A 23,165-nucleotide genomic window follows, 5' to 3' on the forward strand; every position below is an offset into this window, starting at 1 on the left:
ACCTACAGCCCATAATAACACATCTATAACCCATGAATAACCAAGCTAAAACAAACATGACTTTGAATTCATCACTGGGAGAGATATTCATGATAATAAATTTTACTATGAGTAAAAACAATCAAAAAATCATTTTGTTGATTTGTGAATAAGTGATAGTAGCACATAATAAAAACAGAGGTTACAGACTCAAGATGCCTTTCAGGTTTATCTTTTATTTTTTATATAAAATGCTGTATTCTTCAAGATGTTGCCATCTTTTGCTCATATTTGAGTATTAAGGTGGGTTTTCCTCTTTTTAATAAGTAAAATAAAGTTATATTTTAACCAACAGTATTAACAACAATTATGGATATTAATTTTATTGTGTGTATAGGCTGTAGAGGGGAAATGACATTTTATGTCCTCAAGATGGTCTTACCATTCATTTAAAGACTTGGAAAGCCCTGGTGGCGCAGTGGTTAAATGCCTGTACTGCAGCCATTCACTCGAAACCACAAGGCTGCGAGTTCAAGACGAGCGAAAGGGCCCAAGCTTGACTCAGGCTTGCATCCTTCCGAGGTCGCTAAAATGAATACCCAGACTGTTGGGGGCAAATTAGCTTACTTGCTAATTAGCTTACTTGCTGTTCACCGCTATGATCTTTGGAATAGCGGTATATAAATAAAACAAATTAAATTAAATTAAATTGGAAAGGAGAGGAATATGGCTTTACACAAGAATGTTCAAGGTATCATTGGTTTTTGTTCAACAGACTTTACTGAATAGATTAAATGAGGAAAACTAAGCTGTACAAAGTGCAGAAGACAACCCACACCTCAACTATTATGAATGTATTTATTAGATATCACTTATAAGAGCAATTTCATTTCAACATAAAATTTGTACACTATCAGTTCTGCATCTTTTTAGTGATGCAACCCTTATATTATTTCAGTCAGTCGTCCCCCCAGTTGTAGAAGGTAAGAAATGTAGTCCTGCAGTCCTAAACTATTACAAATATCTAGTTGATTGGTTAGTCAAAAATGTGCATGTGCTTAGTGAAAGCTACTCATTAATGTCATAATGGTAAATAATTTCATTAATCATCAACATTGGCCTACTTCGCCTCATCATTTCAGATGGTATTTGTCAATAAAATAGAATAGAATTATAGAAATTAACAGTGCAGTGAGATTTGAAATTTGGGTCCTGAAACATCACACATTCTGTCCTGACACAGGACTGTGTCAGTCATCTTAATAGTCAATCTAATCCAAACCTATGTATTTTGCATAGAAATGAACTATAATGATATTGTGAAGTGCCACAAAGCAGAATGAAGCTGAATCCTGGCTTGAAAGTTTAGCTGTGTACCAAACAAGATTAGGTTGACAAGGGCCTCAAACAGATGGCCCCAAAGGGCTGCTGCTGGGCTGATTGGGTGTGTGTGTGCACATGACGCATGTCCCCTGTATCATGCAGAGGCAGCGCAGAAGCTGAACAAGGGCCACCTAATGCAGCCCAACCCCAGTCGCAAAATGAGCGGTGTCTTACAGCTCCTTTTTGCGGCCTGTTCAGGGCCATGGCAGCACCCGCCCTCCGGACTGCGGTGCCTGGTTGCCACACTCCAGCAGGGATAGGGATGGGAGTGGCCTGTGGTGGCTCTTTTTGCCCCATCTGCTTCACCTCAATTGTTCAATATCCTTATTATGGAAGAATATTTTGAGGTATAGATAACCTGCAGTGGTTATACCACTGCATAAGACAAATACACCTTAGTTCTTGGAAACAGAATTCACATCTAAAACAGTGTTTTTAAGAAGTTATGAAAAAGTTCTTTTCCCTAATTATAAGCCTGCAGTTGTTGTTGTTTTTTTTGTGTGTGTCAGCAAAGGAGTGTAACAATCTGAAGTGATGTGGATATAGTAGAACTCTGGCACAGCACAAAAAATTATATGCTTTTAAAAAAACTTTTGTACCAGGCATCCTTTTAACGCTTTTGTTTTAACCTATATTCAATATTGTAACCCACTTTCAGTCTCATATTGAAAGAAAAGTGAGATATAAATCAAATCAAATATGCCTGACTACAAGTTTACCTTTAAAAAAAATCAGATGGTCAGCTAAACATTAACCTTAAAGAAAAAAACAACAACCCCTGAAAGAATTAGTGTATTCCTGGATGCAGTGTACTGGACTGTATGGCCTTGGTGGTTTCTTCTATAAATCATTCTAGTTATCAAAAAATCAAAATAAAGAGCCAAATAAATAATTTGACAAGTCAGAACCTCTTCATATGTTAAGAAAACCTGAAAAGCAGCTATGGAAAACAGAAGGCCAAATACAGAAATGAAGAAAGGGGTAGGATGGCACAAGTTGAAAACCCAATGGGTTCTATATAACTTTGTGCTAATACAGTTGTCCCTTGCTATCTGCAGGGGATCCATTCCAGATCCCTTGCAAGATAGCAAAAAACATGAAACCTTAAGTCCCATACTTTTCAATAGGTGTTCATGGACACATGCACATATGCACATTGAAAAAGCTAGGGCTTGCTGTCCACAGAAGCTCAGATCCATGGATGGTAAGTCTGTAGTTGGCACAGGCGTGCTGTAATTGGATAGAATTTCCACTCAGTGGAACCAAAGGGCATGCTCCTTCCTTCCCTTCTGTGTGCCATTTTACTTCTGAGTAAACCAATGCACGGCAGGGAGGGAGGGTGCCCAAAGTGTCACCCAGTGCAGACTGCACCCCCCGCAGTGATGCTATTGTTTCCACTCATGCATTATGAGATTTAGTATGCAGAACTAATGGAGGTAGAGAAAGAGGTAGTAAAATCTGGAATAAGCAGAGGTGCTTTCTGCTTGCCACATTTGGTTAAAATCGTTTGAGCTGTCTTGAATGCTATAAATATCCAATGTATATGGCATAGCATAGGTATAATTCACTTTTGGCCTCCAGCTGCAATATTCCACAGTATATCTAGCTTCAGTTAAACAAACAAACAAACAAACAAACAATAAAATATAAAAATCAGTAAAAAATAAAGCTCTATGACAGAAGTCAAGTATCTTTGGGCTGTACCAGTATTCTTCTAGTTAAGTGTTCTGACCCATCTTGTTGGAACAGTGTTATATCCATGGTTAGTGGTAGGTATTCTGGCAAAATCAAGGTCAGCACAGCATATCAGTAGAGCAATTATCCTAGGACAGCTTGGAAGCTGAGTCAGAAGGAGATTACAAGATTTGGCTGAAAGACATATGGTAAGGCTACAAAGAAGCTGGGTCACTCACTGCTAACAAATACATCAGCAGTTTACTATTTTATATCTGATTGCACTTATATCTAGCAATGGAATGATTTGTTCTGTCCACACAACAAATCTATCAAGCATGAAATCTATTATAAGTCATGGACAGTGATTTCCTCAACAGTATTAAATAAAATTATGAAACTTCTCTGAACATCCACTTTTGTGCTTGGGTAATGCAAATTTCTGGAGGGCGTCCCCTTCCATACTTGATAGAGATGAGACTTATACTTCAGAAACACTTTCCAGAGAATTCACATTCTACAAAATTAGACAAGGTCTACAAGACCCTATGGAAAGAGTAAAATGTTTGATATCTCTGCATTTTATGTTATGCGCCTTCATGCTGTGTTGACTTATGGTGATGCTAGGGTGAGGTGTTTCTTGGCAAAATTTGTTCGGGGGGTGGGGGGGTTGCCATTGCCTTCCTTTCAGACTGAGAAAGTGTGACTTGCTCAAGCTCACTCAGTGGGTTTTCATGACTGAGTGGGGATCCAAACCCTAGTCCCCAGAGTCATAGTCCTACAATCAAACCACTACACAACACTGGCTCTGTCATTTTATATCTCATTCTTGAAGATACCTTAAAATTAAACAACTTAAGTACATGAAATGTAGAATATAATACTTTAGTTAGATATCAATTCATAATGGTTACAGTTATGGTTTTAACTACATACAGAACACCACCAATGTAAAGCCTCAACTTCTCAATATACTCAATGTATCAAAAAGCTAATTATAAAGTCACACACTACTTGAGACAGAGCGTAGGGATGCCAAGCTGAAGCTGAAATAGTTCTCTTTAACAAGCACAAAGATAAAAACTGGTTAAATTACAAAACCTGAGATGTATTTCTAAGACTGGACTTAATGATGGTCTGTATCCAATGGTATCATTGTGCTAGTACAAGGCATGTTGTGCTCATACCTGTACATTTTCATAGCACAAAGGCTGTATCTAATACAAAGATATAGACGTGTTAGTCTGTAGAATCAGTACGTAGAGAGATCTTGTAGCACCTTTGAGAGTAACTGAAAGAAAGAAATTGGCAGCATGAGCTTTCCTAGACTTCAGTCTACTTCCTCAGATGCATTTGGTGGATATTTCTGTACCTGGCTTCCACTCCACCAAATGCACCTCAGGAAGTAGACTGAAGTCTAGGAAAGCTCATGCTGCCAATTTCTTTGTATCCAATACAATTTATATTGCACAACTGTTTCACACAAAAATATAATCCAATGCAACCATGTATTGAGGATTTGCACACTGCTGGTGTTAAACTGAATTTAAGCCTATGTTTTATAAGATGAATGCACATAATACGTGGTAAACGACATCTGGAATCCTACAACACTAATGGCTTTATGAAAGCCAAATCAATGCCAGGAATTCTTCTGCATAGAAGTACAATAAGACATCCCTTTAAAAAATGCACTGAGGTTAGCACTGATGCTCTGGCTTCATCCCCTTCCAGCAATGCTAAGTGCAGGTGGCAAGCTCCACTGCTGACCCCTAACTCTCCAAATTTTTATTCATCTATTTATTTGTCAAAAACAGCCCCTTCACGGATCCTAAGGTACAAGGAGGAGATTATTCTGGGACTCCAGCCTAAAAACAACAGAAATTATTAAACACACTGCAATCATTATCCCACCCCCATCTTTTTATTACTCATTCCAAAGGTTTAAAACCAACTAATTCCTAGTCATTTTCTTGAACACTTTGGGTCAATTTGCTTATATCTAATATTTAGTAGTTATTAAATGTACACAAATAGCTCCTGAAATTGATGTGAGCTAATGAATGAGTCTGATTTATTCTATAAGGAGTTTTATTTAAATCTTCAATGAATGCATATAATTTAATGAATAAAATATTAAAATTTGCCATTGATTATTAAGTAAATTTGAGCAGGTTGTGGAGAAAGTGTACAGCTTAAATATTAAGTAATTTATTATAATGAAATCAAAATGCAATAGATAATTAAGATATGTAATATATTTATATATTATTTAAACTTATAGTGTATCTATATTTGTCTATTTTATTTTTCTAATACAGTACTCATCTAATGTAATACTTGGCTGCATCAATGCCATTCTTTAAATCCAGTATTTTCTATTTAACCTGCAATGGGAGAGAATTTTCTGAGGCTACATTCCCAACCCAAAATACATAAACTGGTTGTTATCTTCCAAAGGCTCAAATCACCAACAAAACAAAACAAAACACTGTCCAAAAAGACACATCAGGATTCCTTTCCAAAGAATTGTCACTACACCTACACATTTTAGACTCAAGTTTTCAGGTAAGATTGCCATAGGTTCAACATATCCATGAACCCATGTACCCATCTTTTCAGAAGATATTTATACACTACACAATCATCTGCCTTCTTCTTGCCATGCAGTCACAATACTATCCACTCTTTTCATATGCACCACCAGTTGCTTTTTTCACATCTTCTTTCCTTGGCATAGACGCATCATGCACTACAAAAAGTCTGTTAAGGATTCAGACATTTCCACCAGGCCAAATCTTAAAATGCTATCTCACAGGTTATTATTGTTGTTGTTAGGTGCCTGCAAGTAATTTCTGACTTATACAAACCCTCAGGCAAAACTGTCATAGGGATTTCTTGACAAGATTTTTCTGAGGGCCGTGCCTTTGCCTTTCTCTGAAGCTGAGAGAATGTGACTTGCCAGTGGGTTTCCATGGACAAGTGAGGATTCAAACCAGAGTGGTAGTCCAATGTCCAAACCACTACTCTATGCTGGCCAAATCCATATATGAATCAGAATACAGTTGCGTACCCAAACTGCACTTTTCAGAATTCTGCCATGCAGCCAGTAAGTCAAAAAATATATAATAATCACATATTAGGGAACAGCATGGACACAAATTTTTATATGAGGAGAAACCATTTATTTATTTTATTTATTTTTAATTAAAATATTTCTTTCTTGGCCTATATCCAATAATCTCAGGACAACATACAATAACTTCAACTGAAACAGTCCAAAGTAACTTATAACAATAATTTAAATGTATCAGGCAGTGTAACAAACTAAAAGAAGATACTTTAAAAATAGTCAAACTATTCATACGGGCAGACTTGAATGAAATCAATTAGGCCCCAAAGGTTTTTGCAAAAATCCACATTTTTACCTGGCATCAGAATGACACCAGTGTAGGTGCCAACTAGGCCTGGTAAAAGGAGGGAATTCAACAACTGGGACGAACAGTAGAAAATACCTTTGCCTATATCCTCCCATCGTGTATTGCACCCCTTCCACTAGTGAGGCACAGAAGAGAGTAAAATACATGCCGACCAAAATTAATGTATTAGGACAAATGCCCACAAATTTGTTTTTAGTACCAAGGCTAAAAATAGTTGTCATACTTTGCTTGCTCTACGAAACACACCTACTCCTGAATGTGACAGCGTTTTTCTCAAAATTTTCATCTGAGCCAACAGTGGATTGAATCCTTTAGAAACAAGCTCTGTCTCCAACATCCTTTATGACATAAAGTTTATGTAATTCAAGTCAAACATTCTCTGAATGTATCCATGATATGAAAATATTTTAAGGTTAAAACTTAGTTCATAGTTTCCATTAATTGCAAAGATCTAGAATCTTCTGCTTTCGCTCTAAGGGGCCTACGCATTTCACTTTAAAGTGAAAACCGATTTGGCTAACTGCTGGCTTCTCTATTTTAAAAGTGAGTAATCAGCTATTATTTACTTCTTTGTACTTGCTGGTTTAGTATAGTACCTAGCAGCGCAGTGAAATGGATTAAAACAAAGAGACTGGTGGCATCCAAAAAACCAATAAATATATTAAGGAATAACTTGGAGGGCTAGAACTTTTGCCATAATACATTTATTAGTCGTCAAGATCCCAAGAGACATTTCATTGGTTTATCTGCTATAGACAAAAATCTGCTCACTCTTGTAAATTGGATTAGGCTGTTTCCTCCAATGCTCCATCTTAAAACTGATCAAAGGCTGAGTTTGTGATACCAAGTCAACTTTTCCTCTCCTTCTCCCCTGCTTTTTATCTGACCAAATGAAAAACTTGAAAAGCTGTTCTGTGGCACTTTGATTTGTTCTTATAAGGTAAACCAGACTCTCGATTTTAGAATTCTTATGACCAAAATGTGCCTCTTTACTGTTGTTTGCTTGTTGTACAGTATATCAAAGTTCTGCTACTGTGACATTACATTCAATTAGCTGCACACTGTCAGATGTTTGTAAACAGAAAAACCTGATATTAAAATATAAGACCAGAGTTTAAGGTGAAATTAAAACACAATGCCCATTCATCTGCTCAAAAGACTTTGTCTTCCAAAAAGCTAGAAACTACAGTGCCTTGCAGAAATATTCACCACCCCCTTGACTTGTCCACATTTGGTTGTGGATTCCCTCCCTCCCTTTTGAATTTTCCTGTTTTTTGGCAGCTCTTTCTTCCTATGGTGGTTTTGCATGGGTTTTGGCTACAAAAGAACCAAAAGCTAAATTTGTATATCTTCAGTTACTCGTAATTTTTCACATCCTTTATTATCAGTAGTATTACTAGAAACTATTCAGAAATATTTCTATAAGACTGAGCTGTAAAAAACAGAACTACTGTATATTTAAGGAATGTTCATAATCAGCCAATAGTAACATTATCCCTTCATAATTGACAATGACTACATGGTAGCCCACAGCAATGCATACTTAAGTCCTACTCAAGTAAATGGGATTTAAGTTCTCATAATCACAGTACTGCAACCATTATCCTTCTGTAAAACTGTTCCCAGACTTGGGGATATGATTCTCTAGAGTGGCACAAATGGATGAAATTGTCTGGAACCCATCCCTTCAGTCTATTTGTCCTATGAGCTTTGTATACCAACTAAAGATATAAAACTCTTGTCAATTTTGTTTTCTTTGTATTTTTCAGGATACCACCAGTATTCTTGTCCTGTATTTTTATAGATCTGCAAGACCTTTTTCCTTCCTGCACCATAAATTGGGCATATTCTGGCACATATTTTCCTAATTATTAATTTTATGCATTTTCTCATTGAGTAAAGCGTGTGTGTATGATTTTTACACCTTTATGTAAGTCAATATGCAATAAAATTGCACATTATATGAAAAGAGGGCAAAGTCTGACATTTCCAGTTTCCTTGTGATGACAGACCATCAAAAGATTGTTGTTTATGTTGGATCTCATTGAAGGATATACATGTTTTCATTAACAGTTTTGCACACCATAAACTGGGTAGATTCATACAAATCCTGGTTAAACCACAATTCTTTCCCATTTCTAATGCGAAATCATAGCGTAAGTGGTACTCTACACCCCATCAATTTGTTTTCTAATCTACTAATGTATTTTCAGATATTCCCAAGAAATCGTACTATTAGGGCATTAATTATAATTTTAACAGTTCAGTTTTATTCCTGTTCTACATACTGCTTCTGAACAAGGAGATTCCATTTAGCTACTATAGCCAAAAAGCAAGTATTTATTTTCTACATTACGTCCCTGGACAGACGGGCCCTTTAGCACGTTCTGGCGACATACTAGGGTTGCCTTGGGGCGCCATTTCCAGATGCCCCGCAATCCTAGGACGTTACCAGGACGTCATCGCTGCACGGCACCGTATACACGGTGCGTGTAGCAATGATGTCACTGCTGCGCGCTGTCCAGATGGGCGTGCACAGAAGCAATGTGCTCGTGCCACTACAGGCAGTTTGCGGTGGTGCTAAAAGGAACCGCTTTTCAGAGCTCCTTTGCTTTCCGTGTAGCCACGCCACACAATTTGGTTGCTGCGGCGCAGCTATGCGGAAAAGACAGGCGACTCCCGGCCGCCTCTTTCTGGCGGTCTGTACCATGCCTACATTAGGATAACATGGGTCCAAAACATACTGCAGAAATAATCAACGTTTGAGATCCCTTTAACTGCCCTTCCTCAGTGCTAGGGAATTCTGGGAATTGTAGTTTATTGTAGCACCAGAGCTCTCTGACCGAGAAGGCTAAATATTTCATAAAACTACAATTTCCAGAATTCCCTGAGCCAGGACAGTTAAAGCAGTCTCAAACTGGATTATTTCTACAGTGTGTTTTGGACCATAGAAGACTAGGGTTAGTGAATATGAATGCTTAACAGCGAAACAAATACTTGCTGTAGTGATTAGTCACTGCAACTCTCAACTGAACTCAAATCAAACTGCTTGTATGAAATATTCCAGTTCAGGAGTTTCACTCTGGAGAGCTCTTCTCTCTTCCTGGCACTAAAATGAAACTATGCTATGCCAAGTAGTGTGCTTCCTTGGAAATACATGTTACCATAACCATTGAGATTTCTATAGCATCTATAATGACTTCTGTTCTTGGAAAAGCGTCCATAACATTTATTTCTTCTCTTATGTACAATTTTTCTCCTATGTACAATAACTTTAATCAATACATGTTACTCTAATAGGACAGATGTTAGACTCGGACAGAAAGAGTCTTGTATTACTTTAAGTAAACAGACCTGTAACCCAAAATGTAACAATATGTATTACTTAGAATAAGTACTGAAAGTTGCAAGTTGTAAAACTAAAAATGTTCCCCAAGGGCTGTACAAAATTAAGCTTCATTTTATCATAACCATTTCATCAAGAACAATATTAACTGTTAGTACTCCCCCAAATATTCTGAACCAGATGTATTATTTCACTAGTGAGATGTCTGAAATCATAAGTTTGTTGCTCTCCAGTAAAAGTAGGAAATCAAGTCTATAAACAGAACTAGTCTAGAAAAAAGCAAATTTGACCTTCATGATCACCCATGCAAGTCTAATATATCATGGAACAGTTAAAAATATGTAAGAAAAAAGTTTGAGATATTTTCAGGACTTGCACCACATTAGTAATTCTAGCCCTATCTATGCAGTCACCCTCTAATGCTGTAAGAAATAAAATTATGACATTCAGTACAGCAGGTATACCTACAAAAATGTACCATGGCTTGCTTTCAAAATAACCCCTGAACATTTCACAAATTCATAATATGGCAGAACTGCGATACTGCTTAACCTCTAAATTTCCATATAAAACTGTGCATGTGCACTTGAATGTCTTTAAATTGTCACACATGTCAAGTCGTCACTGTTCACTTATGGTGTCCCCATGAATTTTATTAGATTTTCTTAGGAAAGGAACATTCAAAGATGGTTTGCAATTACTTACCTCTCATCTATAGCCTACCGCATTCCTTGGTGGTCTCTCATCCAAGTGTTAAGCAAGGCTGACCACAAAGTCAATAAACCACAAGGACCAAAAACAACAGCTATGTCTGGTGGCATTTTAAGCCCTTCAAACAGTCATATCACCACAATCCCTCATACTCATATACACGTAACCAACTGGAAACACCAGATTTAAACCAGAAATACAGATTAATCCATTCAAAAACTGGCCATGATAGTATGTACACTACATCCACAAGGTCTACAACAAAATGTTGCAATGTGAAATGCTTTGGATTCCATACAATCCATCATGTCCTCACCCAATAGCTGTCACCAAGATCTGCACCCTTGGCTTCACGGTTCACTGTAGTCAACCCTTTGGAACAACGTTTGCCCATCCTGTAGGATCAACTCAGCAAGATATCCAAGATTCTGTCCTCTCCCTCTAGCTATTTCCACCCTACTCAACACAATCCTTATGGGTAGCTTTAAATGAGAGTGATTTCTAAGCTTCACTGGATGGTAGACTCAGGATTTACTAATCGACCCCTGGATGGTAGAATTCAGAGACACAGCCACGTTAGCCTGGAATACCATATGGAAAGGGATCTGGTGCAACCTTTGAAACTATTTTCCTGAGGAAGTAGACAAGTCTACAAAATCTTATGTTAAACTTCTTTCTTTTACTCAGTCCCAAAAATGTTACAAGATCCCTTTGCATTTTGAGATTCCTGTACATTTAAGATTTTTAAGATATAAATCAAACTGTTAAAGTTTTTAGTTATTCCTGCAGTAATTCAGATGTAGACTTGCACATGTAGGTTATCCCTCTGTATGTATAGTCTATATGGTTAACTGGGCTCATCAGACATGCTCCATGAGCATTCTGCCTCTGGCTTGAATAGACTCCACAATCCTTAAGTCTGTCCTCCATGTTCTGGGATTTTTTGGGGGAAGAACAATGATGCTGTGTGTATCTATGAATCTTAGCATTTATTCAAGCTTGCTGATTCTCCTTCTCATTTTCCCCATTTTGGTTAATATCTTGTCAGTATACACCAGCAAACTTCATTGTTACAGAAAGAGGATTATGCAGAATATTACATATGTCTAAATATATTACTGACACAAACATAATTTTTCACAATTTGGACTAGAAAAACAAAGTGAATATGAATACTTTTACTCAATTCTGAAGACATTAAAATTTAAATCTCTATCACCAAGCAAACCAAAGTGCAAAGTACTGTCTTCACTCCATGTAAACTTTACGCAGTATAATCAAACAAGACCCACTGCATTTTTGCACTAGCCTGAAAGTCCAGATATGCAAGATTATGAACTAGCAGCTGTATGATCCCTTTTTATCAGACTGTTAACAGCAAAGAGTAGGAGAAGATGCCCAGAACAAATAGGTTTTCATTTCCAGTTTCAAAAATGAGATCAAATCTGTGAACTCTAGAGTGTGAGGCCACCAGATTTCATTCCATTGTAAATGTATGGTTTAGTCAACAACTTTGTTAACTCTGATGTTTAAGGATAACTATTTTGAACAGTTATAAATCAGGCAGGAGAGCCAGTGTAGTGTAATCGTTTGAGTATTGGACTACCAACCCTGGAGATCAGAGTTCAGTTCCCTGTTCAGCCATGGAAATCCACTGGGTGACTTTGGGTGAGTACTGTGCTTTCAGCTCCAGAAAACCCCATAACAGGGTCGCCATAAGTCAGAAACAACTTGAAGGCACACAACAACAAAGCACACTTTTTTCTTTAAATGGAAAGGGTGGTTCCAAGATAAAATTACCTATGTGCTTTTCAACTCCTCTGACTAATGGTACACTTCATTTTAAATTTGTTAAATATATGAAATTAAAAAAAAAATGCTTTGGAGACAAGCTAATGGTGAAATCGAAATCTTTACACTTTACAAGTAGTGACAGTTGTCAAGTTCTTCTAGTGGAAATCAAAAATAATACTGTAAATATCAATTTTTGTTTTATGTGTAATTGGTATATTTCTGGAGAATTTGTTAGAGCGAAAATGTGTTTTTCCTCTGTGATCTATCATAGTTGCTTTTGAATTTTGGGTTTTTTTTAAAAAATCTGTTAAGTTCTCAATGCACACAAATGGTGATATCCTGTACAAAGTTTGGTTTACTGTATAGCTTGGTCATCAACTTTAAAACATTTCATGATATTTATAGTGAAAATAACTTGTTCAAAAATACTGTAGAATAGGAAGTAGTTCTAGCAAGTGTGTTGTATAAAGACCAATACAGTGCACCCGCATCATACGCACCGCGCTGCCGCGAGCACAATCCCCATTACTTGTAATGGGACTCGAGCATACGTGCTATTTCTTTTGCGCGGGGGGGGGGCTGAATGGATCCCCGCATAGAAGAAGGGCGCACTGTACTGTGGTGCTTCCGTCTATCTGAGAATCAAATATTTTACTGGTCAGTAAAATGTCTGATGATGGATTCTTGCCTTGCAATTTAACATTTCAACTGGTCATTGATATAATATTGGAGTTATACTTGTAATGACTGGGCCTCAAGTCATTGGAAGACTTCTGCCAGGAACAGTGCACCCACGCTATACTCAGGCGCACGATATGTGGCTTTCAGCATACGCTGAAAGCCGCGAGGGAGCCTGCAGGAGCGCGCAGGGCACAAGCAGCAGCATGTCCCATTAAGCTTAATGGAGTGCGCGCCCATGGGGCTCGAGCATACACGGGGGGGGTTACATGGGGGGTCCGGAACAGATTCCCCACGTATAAAAAGGGCGCACTGTAATAAGAGTAAGCTGGGAGGGAGGCGCATGCAAATAAGTAATGACATCACAGCTGATGGAAGGCTCACTTGACCAATCATTGAGCAGGAGTGAGAGTTTCTTCCGGAAGCTTCTAAGAGAAAAGGCCTCTGAGACCTTGTGACAGTTGGAGAGAGAGGCAGAGAGTCTTCAGCAGTTAGCGGTTTCCACAGTAAGAATTTGAGGTGGGAATCTCTCCCTCGAATTAGTCTTATAGGTAAGGGAAACTGTAATGTTGTGACTATAGAAAGAAGGCATAATTCAAGCAGGTAGTTTATGCTAAGCTAAGAACTGTAACTATATTTCAAATCCATCGAGGTTGGCATATTACATCAGTATATCAGTTAGGTGAGAATGTGTCAGAGTAGAACGTTTAGGCCTTCTCTATTATTTTTCTGGTTGCTTGCATGAAATGAAAACTTTTAGAATGACACATATTGTACCTGCAAGGCTCTTAGGATCTTGCATGATTTCTATCTTTTTGTTCAATTATAATAAATACTTCCTTAAAAGTATCTGCTACTTTGACACTCCTTTCCACGTGTCCTAGCTCGGTTGATGCTTGAGAAGATTAGCAAGAAGTAGAACTAGAAGTCTTTAACAAGTCCCAGTGTGTGTTAAGAGAAATCCAATACAAACTCACTGGGTGGTGGCAGCGTGATTCGAGGATCTCCAGAGGTCATCTTCAACTCCACAAGGAGTAGGAACATAGACCAGGAGACTCAGGGAGAAGCTAAGGATCTGCTGGGTCTAAGAGCCAAGGCTGGCCTGCTGGAATCATCACAATACTATTTTAACAAACAGTTATGATTATAGTCTGTATAATGAGTTGGTAAAATTGTAGGTATATTATTAGACTTAGTAGATTTTATTTTGGAAGGAAGCTGCTATTCCATTTTAAGAAGATTTATTTATGAATATAGTTGAGCTTGCTGAAATGACAAATTTCCAGCTCTGATTAAGGAGAAACCCTTGACATTTTTAAATTAAAGACTGGGGTTGCATCCATACTGCAGAAATAATCCAGGTTGACACAACTTTAACAGACATGGCTCAAAACTATGGAATTCTGAAAAGTGTAGTTTGTTGGGACATGAGAGCTCCCTGACATAGAAGGCTAAATGTCACAAAACTACAAATTCCAGAGCCATGGCAGTTAAAATGGTGTTATTATGAATTATTTCCTGAATTATTTCTGCAGTGTGGATGTAGCCTGGGAAATCTTTATTTCTTACATGCATTCTTATTGAGGTCAGTAATTGATTCTAGGTTTTGTAAAATTAACTGAGTTTGCTCGTATCATAGAAGCCTTGTGTATTATGAATTAAAGTAAGTCTAGTAATAGTAAACTAAGTCTATTGGGGAGGAGGAAATCGGTGTGTTTGATTTTTTTTGTGTTAGTTTCTTTTGCTATGTTAGGATTGTTGTTATTTTTTATTTGCAGTTTTTGTATGGTAGTTTTTAGTCATAGGTATAAATTATATTTATGTTTGTTGTATTGTTTAATAAAATGCATTTTTTTAAAAAGGAGAATCTATTTCCACTACCATCTCTGCCCCTTGATTTTGATCTGTGATTGTTAGATAAGCAACAATCATAGCTGCCTCCTCAAACAAACTTAAAAATAAGTTCACACAAATTATATAGTGATCAAAAGAATTAGGAGAATTAAAGTATGGATGGTTGTAAATATTAGCTATTTCTTTAAAAGCAATTTCCACGTAATGTATTCAATATTATAGCACTGGTTATAAGAAAGACCTTAAAATCAACCAAACCTCAACCTCATTTCAGCTTCTGGATAACATTTCTGCTAGACATTTATCAATGGCAACCATTTATCAATGACAGTCCTTCAAGTAACAGATGGGGGAGTGGAAACAGCTAGGAAAAATTAGCATGCTATTGTCTTCCCTTCCCATATACTGTCTTCGAGTTGAATTTGAGGTTTATGTTGGTGGGGGGAGGGGGAGTATGCAGGGCTAAATTCAATTTTACAGCTTGAAATCAATGGGACTTAAACTAGTGACCACCTACAAATCCTGTTCATTTCCATAGGCCTATTACTATTATTGTTAACCACCTCTGAGCTGACCTTGTGTGGATGAGAAATCTTTACTATCCTCTTCTGCTCTGCTTAGGTCCTATAAATTCATACAGGTGACCTCCCTAATAAAGTCTAGCCTTCTAGTGCGTGGTCTTCCTCTCTTTCTACATCCCTCCACCTTCCCTACCATTATTGTATTTTTCAATAAGTCATGCCTTCTCATGATGTGACTGAAATATAACAGCTCAGTTTAGTTATCTTGGCTTCCAGAAAGATTTCAGGCTTGATCTGTTTAAGAACCCATTTGTTTGTCTTTTTGGCTGTCCGTGCTATACTTGGCACGCTTCTCCAACTCCACTTTTCATATGAATTGATTTTCTTCCTATCTTCTTTCTTAAATGTCCTGCTCTCACATCCATACATGATATGGATGACTTGTATGATTCTAACTTTAGTGATCAGTTGTAGCTCAGTGGTTAAATGCCTGTACTGCAGACACAACTCATAAACCACAAGGTTCAATACCTGTCAGGGTTGACTCAGCCTGGCATCATTTCACTGGTCACTAAAATTAGTACCCAGCTTTTGGAGGCAAATTTCAAGTAATCTGGCTGCAAGGGCTAACACTAACATTTTAAACTACACTAGAAACAGTGAGGCAACTAAAATGTAACTGATGCAGAAATGGTGAAACTTGATCCGAAACTGCAGCTTCTACAAGCATTTTAGTACAGTTTCCAGACTGTCTACAAGGACAACCCCAATCAAGGCCATAATGTATTCAAGGCTGGATATGTGTTAATGAGCCAAAGTCAACTCTCTGGAAATGCCACAATTGCCAACCCAATTGAAACTGATAAAAAACAATCCCATCGAAACTTTCATGTTAAACACCGAATGTGGAAGACTTCTTAAACTGAACAGCAGACTCTTTACAAGGAGCATAATCATAGCCTGGGTCAACTGCATACCTCTTTCCACCTCTGCAGATTTTCCATATTAAGCTTCTTTCTGGATTAGACATCAGTGTATCATGCATTCATACTCAAACTGCTTAGACACCTAATTAGGTTTTGCACCCCTGCCATAGGAAAGGAAATCAGAAACAGAGCTGTTATCATCTGCATAGTGTTACAGCGCATGCTCTACTGTACTGTCTATTCTGCAAGGACAGTTGCCACCAGCTGATTACTCCTCTTCTAAACAAACACCCTGGACACACTGATACTTTCTATTTACATTATCTTCTAGACAATCAGAAACCAAGTGATGCTCACGATGTAGCAAAATTTTGTTACATCGTATGTAAAATACACTCCCAATTGGTTGGTGAAAACAAATGTGTATAGCATGACCTTGAATTTGTATCTGAAATTGTTTTTAACAATTATTAATAATTGTATTTTGCATTATTTTATCAAGTTATTTTGTATACTGATCAATGACTGAATAAATTTTACTACTATTACCTGCATAGTGATAACATTTTAGCCCAGATTCATGGATGATATCACTCAGAGGTTTCATGTAGACATTAAAAAGCATGGGGCACACAATGAAACTTTGAGGCATGCCAAGCAGCCATGGCCACAGGGCAGAACAGAGGTTCCCCAACATTACTTCCTGCATATTTCCTTCCAGTTAGGGCCAAATTATAATGGCATGCCGACCATCCAAATCCAGACAGAAAATCCAGATATTACGTCAATAAAATCAAAGGCTGCTGAGAGATCTGGGAGAACTAGAAGTATTAAACTCCACACAAGTCAATTCCCTGCTGTAAGTCATTCACCAAGGTAATCAAAGTAATGTGTTCCTTAAATCCAGGCCAGAGGTCAGACTGAGACACATGCAAGTGATAGGTTCCTCCTTTCAAGGTGGCAAGGAGTTGAGGAGCCATACTATCTCTAGAATTTTGCTTAAGACCAGTGCACCAAAAACTGGGATATAATTTTAAAATACCCTGGATTCTAACCTTCTTAAGAGATGCTGCTCTTAAGCAGACCGGTGAAGTGTTCACCAACTGTAATATCTACACAGCCCCAGGTCTGGCACATTTCACAACCCACAGAAGCAGCTGATTGATCTCAGCTTATAAGCATCTTGTTCACTTACTCAATGACTAGAACCCAAGAAGCAGAACAGGCTTACTTTTTATTAAATAATAAGGTAAAACAGATCACCCTCTGTACCTATTCTCTCATGTGTCTATAAGTAAAAGGACTAACACAGAGGCCCTTTCCACAAAATTAAGGTTTGAGGGAAGGGGAACAGGTCTGGAGAGTCTGAAAATGGATAAGGCTCCAACAACTTCTTCACACTAGCTATGGTAGTATTGACAACTGTTTTAAGAACATGAAAGATGTGTGTTCCAGGAGAAGCCATCATTTTGAAGTCTCATTATATGACCAGGCATTACTGCTGCTGATGTTTTCTGTAGGTATTTATCTGTGTCGTTTTGTTTAAATTAAATTTATTTCCAAGATCTGTATAGTGTTTTTCATTTTAAAAATCCAATGCCTTCCACAATAAAAGGGTTAAATAAAATAGTGGTAAAATGATAAAAAGATTAATCATTCAAACAGTAAAATGGATCATTCATTAAAAACATGAGGTAACTGATAAGAATTAACAATTAGGAAAATTATCAGAAAAATGCCAAGGTAAACAAGCAGGTCTTCAAGTGACATCAGGAACACCCAATGCTGGGAGCCTGCCCAGTTTTAACAGAGAAGCCCTTCCTCACAGTGGCAGCCACACAGAGAAGGCCCTCCACCACCCAAAAGCCATATGAGCTTCGCAGTACTATAACCAGAGCTCTTCTCCATGTAAATGAACTAATAACACAAGCTAAAAACATTGCAAAGTACAGTATGCACATCAAACTATTTCTCCATTTAGATGCGCACCACCAAATCAGCATCAACCCATGACTTCAGAAAAAGATCCTTCCCATTAACTGAGATGTCAAAGACAAACACAAAGCATGTGCTCTACCATCATGCTATGGCTCCTCCTCGAAGGTGTTAAATGATAAACACTTAGCCTCCAAGGATTATCTGAAAAACACAAAACTATTTACAAAATGATTCAGGTTAGGGAAAAGTTAAAATGGAAAAGAGGGCTGTCTTTCTTCAGATCAATGTACCACTATATTGTTTTGATATCTGAATATAGAGTTTTGCAGTAATGAATAAGAATATGTATATAGCTATTTTTCTAACCACCTAATGTATTTAATTAGTGACACTATTTCTCATATTGATGGGTCTACTGATCTACTGTTTTATTTATTTTTACCTTCTCCTATATGAGCAAAACTCCTAGAATACAGCCTACCAATGAAGACCTTGGGCTGCATCCACTGGAGTACTTTGAAAAGTGGAAGGGACACTTGGATGCAGGGGCCCCCACAAATCTGCTTTGGGTTTGAAAGCCTTCCAGTGAAGATCTGGCATACAGATGGGGTATGCATACAGGGGAAGGAAAGCTCCCACCACAGAAACACATGCCCACTCATATAATGTTGGGAGGAGCCCATTACATTAAACAAAACAGCATCAGATTAGAAGAGAGAAAAGGCAATGTTTAAGGTGTGTTGAGAACCACCAAAGAGAGTCCAAGTGAAGTTCTTAAGGAAGGGATGGAAGCCCAAAAGATATGGGACCATGTTGGAAAGGCCCTGTCCAGGTGACTCTACTTTGACCTTTCTTTCCTAGGAGAAGACTGCAGAGTTCAACCTTAGGACCACAGGGAAGGTGGCCTGTTTTTACAGATACAAAATACTGCCATTGTACTGCAATACCTCTGTAACAAAGGGAGGCCTGAAACAAAAAATAAGGTTAGTTGTACATTTAGAGAAATAGAACTGGTGGAGAATATAGTAGGGAGCTTCATAATGGTCTTTCAAAACAAAATGCATCTTAGAACAATTAAACCAAGAGGAATTTCTTACTGATGTACCTAAGATTCTGGATAAACAATGCCATGCACACAAGCTTTCTTCCATGTAAAGTTTAAAAAATTACTGAAGTTGGGGGGATCCTGGACTACATAGAACACAAGAGTATGAAAAACATAAGCGATTAGCAAAAGGCTTAACAAGATCAAATGTATCCCAGTACCTTTAAGAGACTGACCCCCAACTCCATGAAATTACACCTTTGAAGTCAATGCCATCTTGCTACAAATTGTTTCTTTCATATCCTGTGTTACAATAAACAAGTAACTTTCACTTTGAATGTAACAACCACAGCAAAAAACAGACCACCAAGGAATCTAAAACGTTTTCCTCAACTTGTCCTCTCAAAACCATCACAGCAAGAAACTCAACCACCGAAGCATCTTCAGTTGACTTCCAAACTGCAAAGTTGTTTGGTTGCTCAAGAGATACATGACTAGCACACTTTTTCTTGCATCGCAGAGATCAGCCAAAAATGGGAAGAGAAGGAACTACACTCATCCCTCCACATTCACCAGGGTTAGGGTCACAAGACCTCCGTGAATGTGGGAAAACTGCAAATAACGAAAACACTATTATGTTTTTACCTGAGAGGACGCCTCTCTAGGAATCTCTAGGTCCTCCAGGGCAACTCTGTGGTCAACGTCCGACAGACACTGACCATAGAACTGTCCTGGAGGAGCTACAAAGGCCGAGTAGAGTAGAATCATAGAATTGTAGAGTTGGAAGAGGCCACAAAGCCCTCCAGTCCAGCCCCATTCTGCCATGCAGTGTTCTCTCTAGATCCTTCAGGGCAAACTCTTTGGTTAAAGTTGACCATAGAGTTGTGTTGGAGGGCCTAGATATTCCTAGAGAGAACATATTAATCAAATCCACAAATATCAAAGCCGCCAATATGGAGGGATGAGTGCGTATATCACACACAAGGCCGTTATGAGAAAGCACAGAGACAGAGAACATTTGCTTTCATTTCGTGATCATTTCATCCCAGTCTGGCATATACAGCACAACCTCCAAGCCATGCCCCCCAGAAAACCTGCCGCCTGGCGAAAATGTGACAAGCCCGGCCCTCCGGCCTTTGGAGCTGGGTTTCTATTGCTGAGTGATACACAGACATACAAAGACAGGTATGCCTTTGGGGAGGCCTGGATCCCTCCTGGAGCAAGGCCTTTCCCGCACTGTTCCAGCTCAGGAGAAAGCCAGCATTACCTGGGAGGCGACTATGATTACGATGCAGCAGCAGCAGCAGAGCCCAGGAAGCCACCTGGCATGCAGAGACTAGAGAGAGAGAAGGGGGAGGGACACTCCCTGGTACAGCCCATCTATTCCTAGGGCTGCATCCACACTGGAGGGATAACCCCGATTGGCACCGCTTTTAAAGCATCCTGGCTCAAGGCTATGGAATTCTGGGAGCTCTGCTCCGCTCTGGGCCCACAACGAACTCCAACTCCCAGAATGCCATAGCCTTGAGCCATGAAACGAGCTAAAGCGGTGCCAATGGGGGTTATCCCTCCAGTGTGGATGCAGACTGCAGCTCAGGTGGGAACGGCGCCCAGCATCCCCTCCTCCTGCTCCTCCGAAGGGAAGGAGGAGTCTTCGCAGCCCTCGCTGCCACCGTTTCCCCTCCATCTCCTTCTCCTTCTCCTCCGCCCGCGCAGCGTCCATTTGCTGCCGCTCGACTTACTTGCCGATGACCTCGCAGAGCTCGTAGACATCCTCGAAGAGCACGTCGTCGTCGGCCATGGTCCAGGCGGTCGGGCGGTCGGGGAGGGAGGGAGGGTGGGGCGGGGGCGGATTAAGCCACGGTTCTCCTCCTCCTCCTCCTGCTGCTGCTCCTGGGTCCCCGAACGGCGCGTCTTAAAATCCAAACCCTCAGCCGCCGAGGCTGCGTGGGCCTCAGCCCCTCTCCTCCTCCTCCTCCTCCTCCTGCTTCCTCAGCCAGGTCCCTCGGCCCCCCTTCCCCCTCACGACGGTTAATCCCAATCAGGCGACGGCTCCCCTCCTCAAGCAGCAGCTCCGGGGTGGAGCCCCGGCGACCAAGGGAGGAAGGGATGGAGACCGAGCAGGAGGAGGAGGAGGAGGAGGAGGATGGTGAACCGGCGAAAGGCGGCAGCAGCAGCAGCAGCAGCAAAAGCAACGCCGCCTCATTCGCTTCCCCTCCCCCTCGTCCCTCTCTCTCTCTCTCTCTCTCTCCACACACTCGCGCACGCGCACTGGAGGAGGAGGAGGAGAAGGAGAGAGAGAGAAAGGCGCGGCTCCGGCCCTCACGCGCCACCCAACGGTCGCTGCCTTTCTCTTCTAAGCTGTTTAAGGCGGAGGGAGGCGCGCACGCGCAATAGAGACACCTTTCTAATCAGTCACGCAACCGCTGCCCAGCGCGCGCGCCTCTCACATTGGTGACTGACAGAGAGAGCGCTCGCGCTCCCGCCTCAACCCTTGAAGGGAATAAGAGAGAGAAGAGGGTAGTTGGCATGGCTTCTCCTCCTCCTCCTCCCCCCCCCCCCGGCTTTCTCCCTCCCTCCTCCTGCGTTAAGCCACGCCCACAAACTCCTCTCCCTCTCTCTCCCTCTCTCACACACTGGGAAGAGGGGCTCTCTCTGCGCAGGCGCGCCGGGCTTGTTGACGTCATAAGGGAAAAAATGGAGAGACAGGAGGAGGAGGAGGAGGAGGAGAGCTGGGCATGTTTAGTTCATGGCGGTGCCTCGGGAGAGACGGAGCGGCCGGAGTGGCTGCGGGGAGGATGGGGCAGAGCCCGTAGCTCCTCCCTGGCTGCGTCCGCACTGCAGAGTTGTTCTGGTTTGACGCTGCTTGTCTCTGTGCCATGGCTCAGTGCTATGGGATTCTGGGAACTGCAGACCAGAGAGAGGTCTGTTGTGGCAGCAGAGGTGCCACAAGAAACTGCAGTTCCCAGAATCCCATAGCACTGAGCCATGGCACAGAGACAAGCAGCGTCAGACCTCTGGTGCCACAGCAAACCGAACAGTTCTGCAGTGCCATTGCTTTCGTGTGAAGAACAAGATGCCCTCTTGAGAAAACATGCTCTGGCACACCTTCTTTGATGGCTCCTCTCACGTTGAAATAGATGTATATGCGCATACATTTGCTAAAAGCTATGAGCCGTCACAATCCCATATACTTAAATAAAAGCCAACTAACTTTAAAAATATGGCATCAAATACAAAATAGAAATGATAAAACAGATAAAAATGTAAGGATTTATGTAATATTATACAAACATTCTATAGTATTCTGTAGTAGAGTGTACTATTTACATAATTTTATATAAGTACAGTATTCTAGTATTCTATAATATTTTGTATAATAATGCACAATAGAAACAATGCCGTTTGACATCACATTGACCTGCTGTAGTTGCATCCTATGGGATCCTGGGATTTGTAGTTTTACAAGGTCTTTAGCCTTCTGTGACAAAGAGTGCTGGTGCCTCACAAAATGACACATCCCAAAAATCCTGCAGGATGGAGCCATGCCAGTTAAAGTGGTGTCAACCCACATTATTCCAATAGTGCAGGTGACCCTAGTAGTTGATATATGTTGCCCAACTGATGGTAGTGCTAACAAGGAATGGAAGAAGGGATGTTTCTTCCATAAACACAACTACAAAGAGCTCCTTTGTGAAAGGAGTGTTTTGCGTGCAAAGAAAGTTGTTGCATCTCTCACTGGAATCTAGTGGAATGATCTTGAAATAATCCATTTTGAGACTGGTTTAACTGCTCTGACTCAGAGCTGGGGAATTCTGGGAACTGTAGTTTTGTGGGACACAGCCTTCTCTGTCAGAGAGCTCTGGTGCCCCAATA

The 23,165-nt window shown here is 40.0% G+C and overlaps 1 protein-coding gene across 14 annotated transcripts in view; it reads right to left on the reverse strand.

Moving 5' to 3' along the window:
• CASK (calcium/calmodulin dependent serine protein kinase) overlaps window positions 1–21,435 on the reverse strand; it is a 202,563-nt gene extending 181,128 nt beyond the window's left edge. For all 14 annotated transcript variants that reach the window (XM_089511887.1, XM_089511885.1, XM_089511880.1 and 11 more), the window contains exon 1: window positions 21,032–21,435. In XM_089511887.1, the coding sequence (XP_089368013.1) occupies window positions 21,032–21,090 (59 nt within the window). In that variant the 5' untranslated portion in view covers window positions 21,091–21,435. The remainder of the gene's footprint in view (window positions 1–21,031) is intronic.
• Window positions 21,436–23,165: the final 1,730 nt, after the last annotated feature.

The sequence above is a fragment of the Sceloporus occidentalis genome, unplaced genomic scaffold (genome assembly GCF_023333645.1).
Source record: "Sceloporus occidentalis isolate IW3139 unplaced genomic scaffold, rSceOcc1.0.p SCAF_2, whole genome shotgun sequence".
NCBI classification, from domain to species: domain Eukaryota; kingdom Metazoa; phylum Chordata; class Lepidosauria; order Squamata; family Phrynosomatidae; genus Sceloporus; species Sceloporus occidentalis.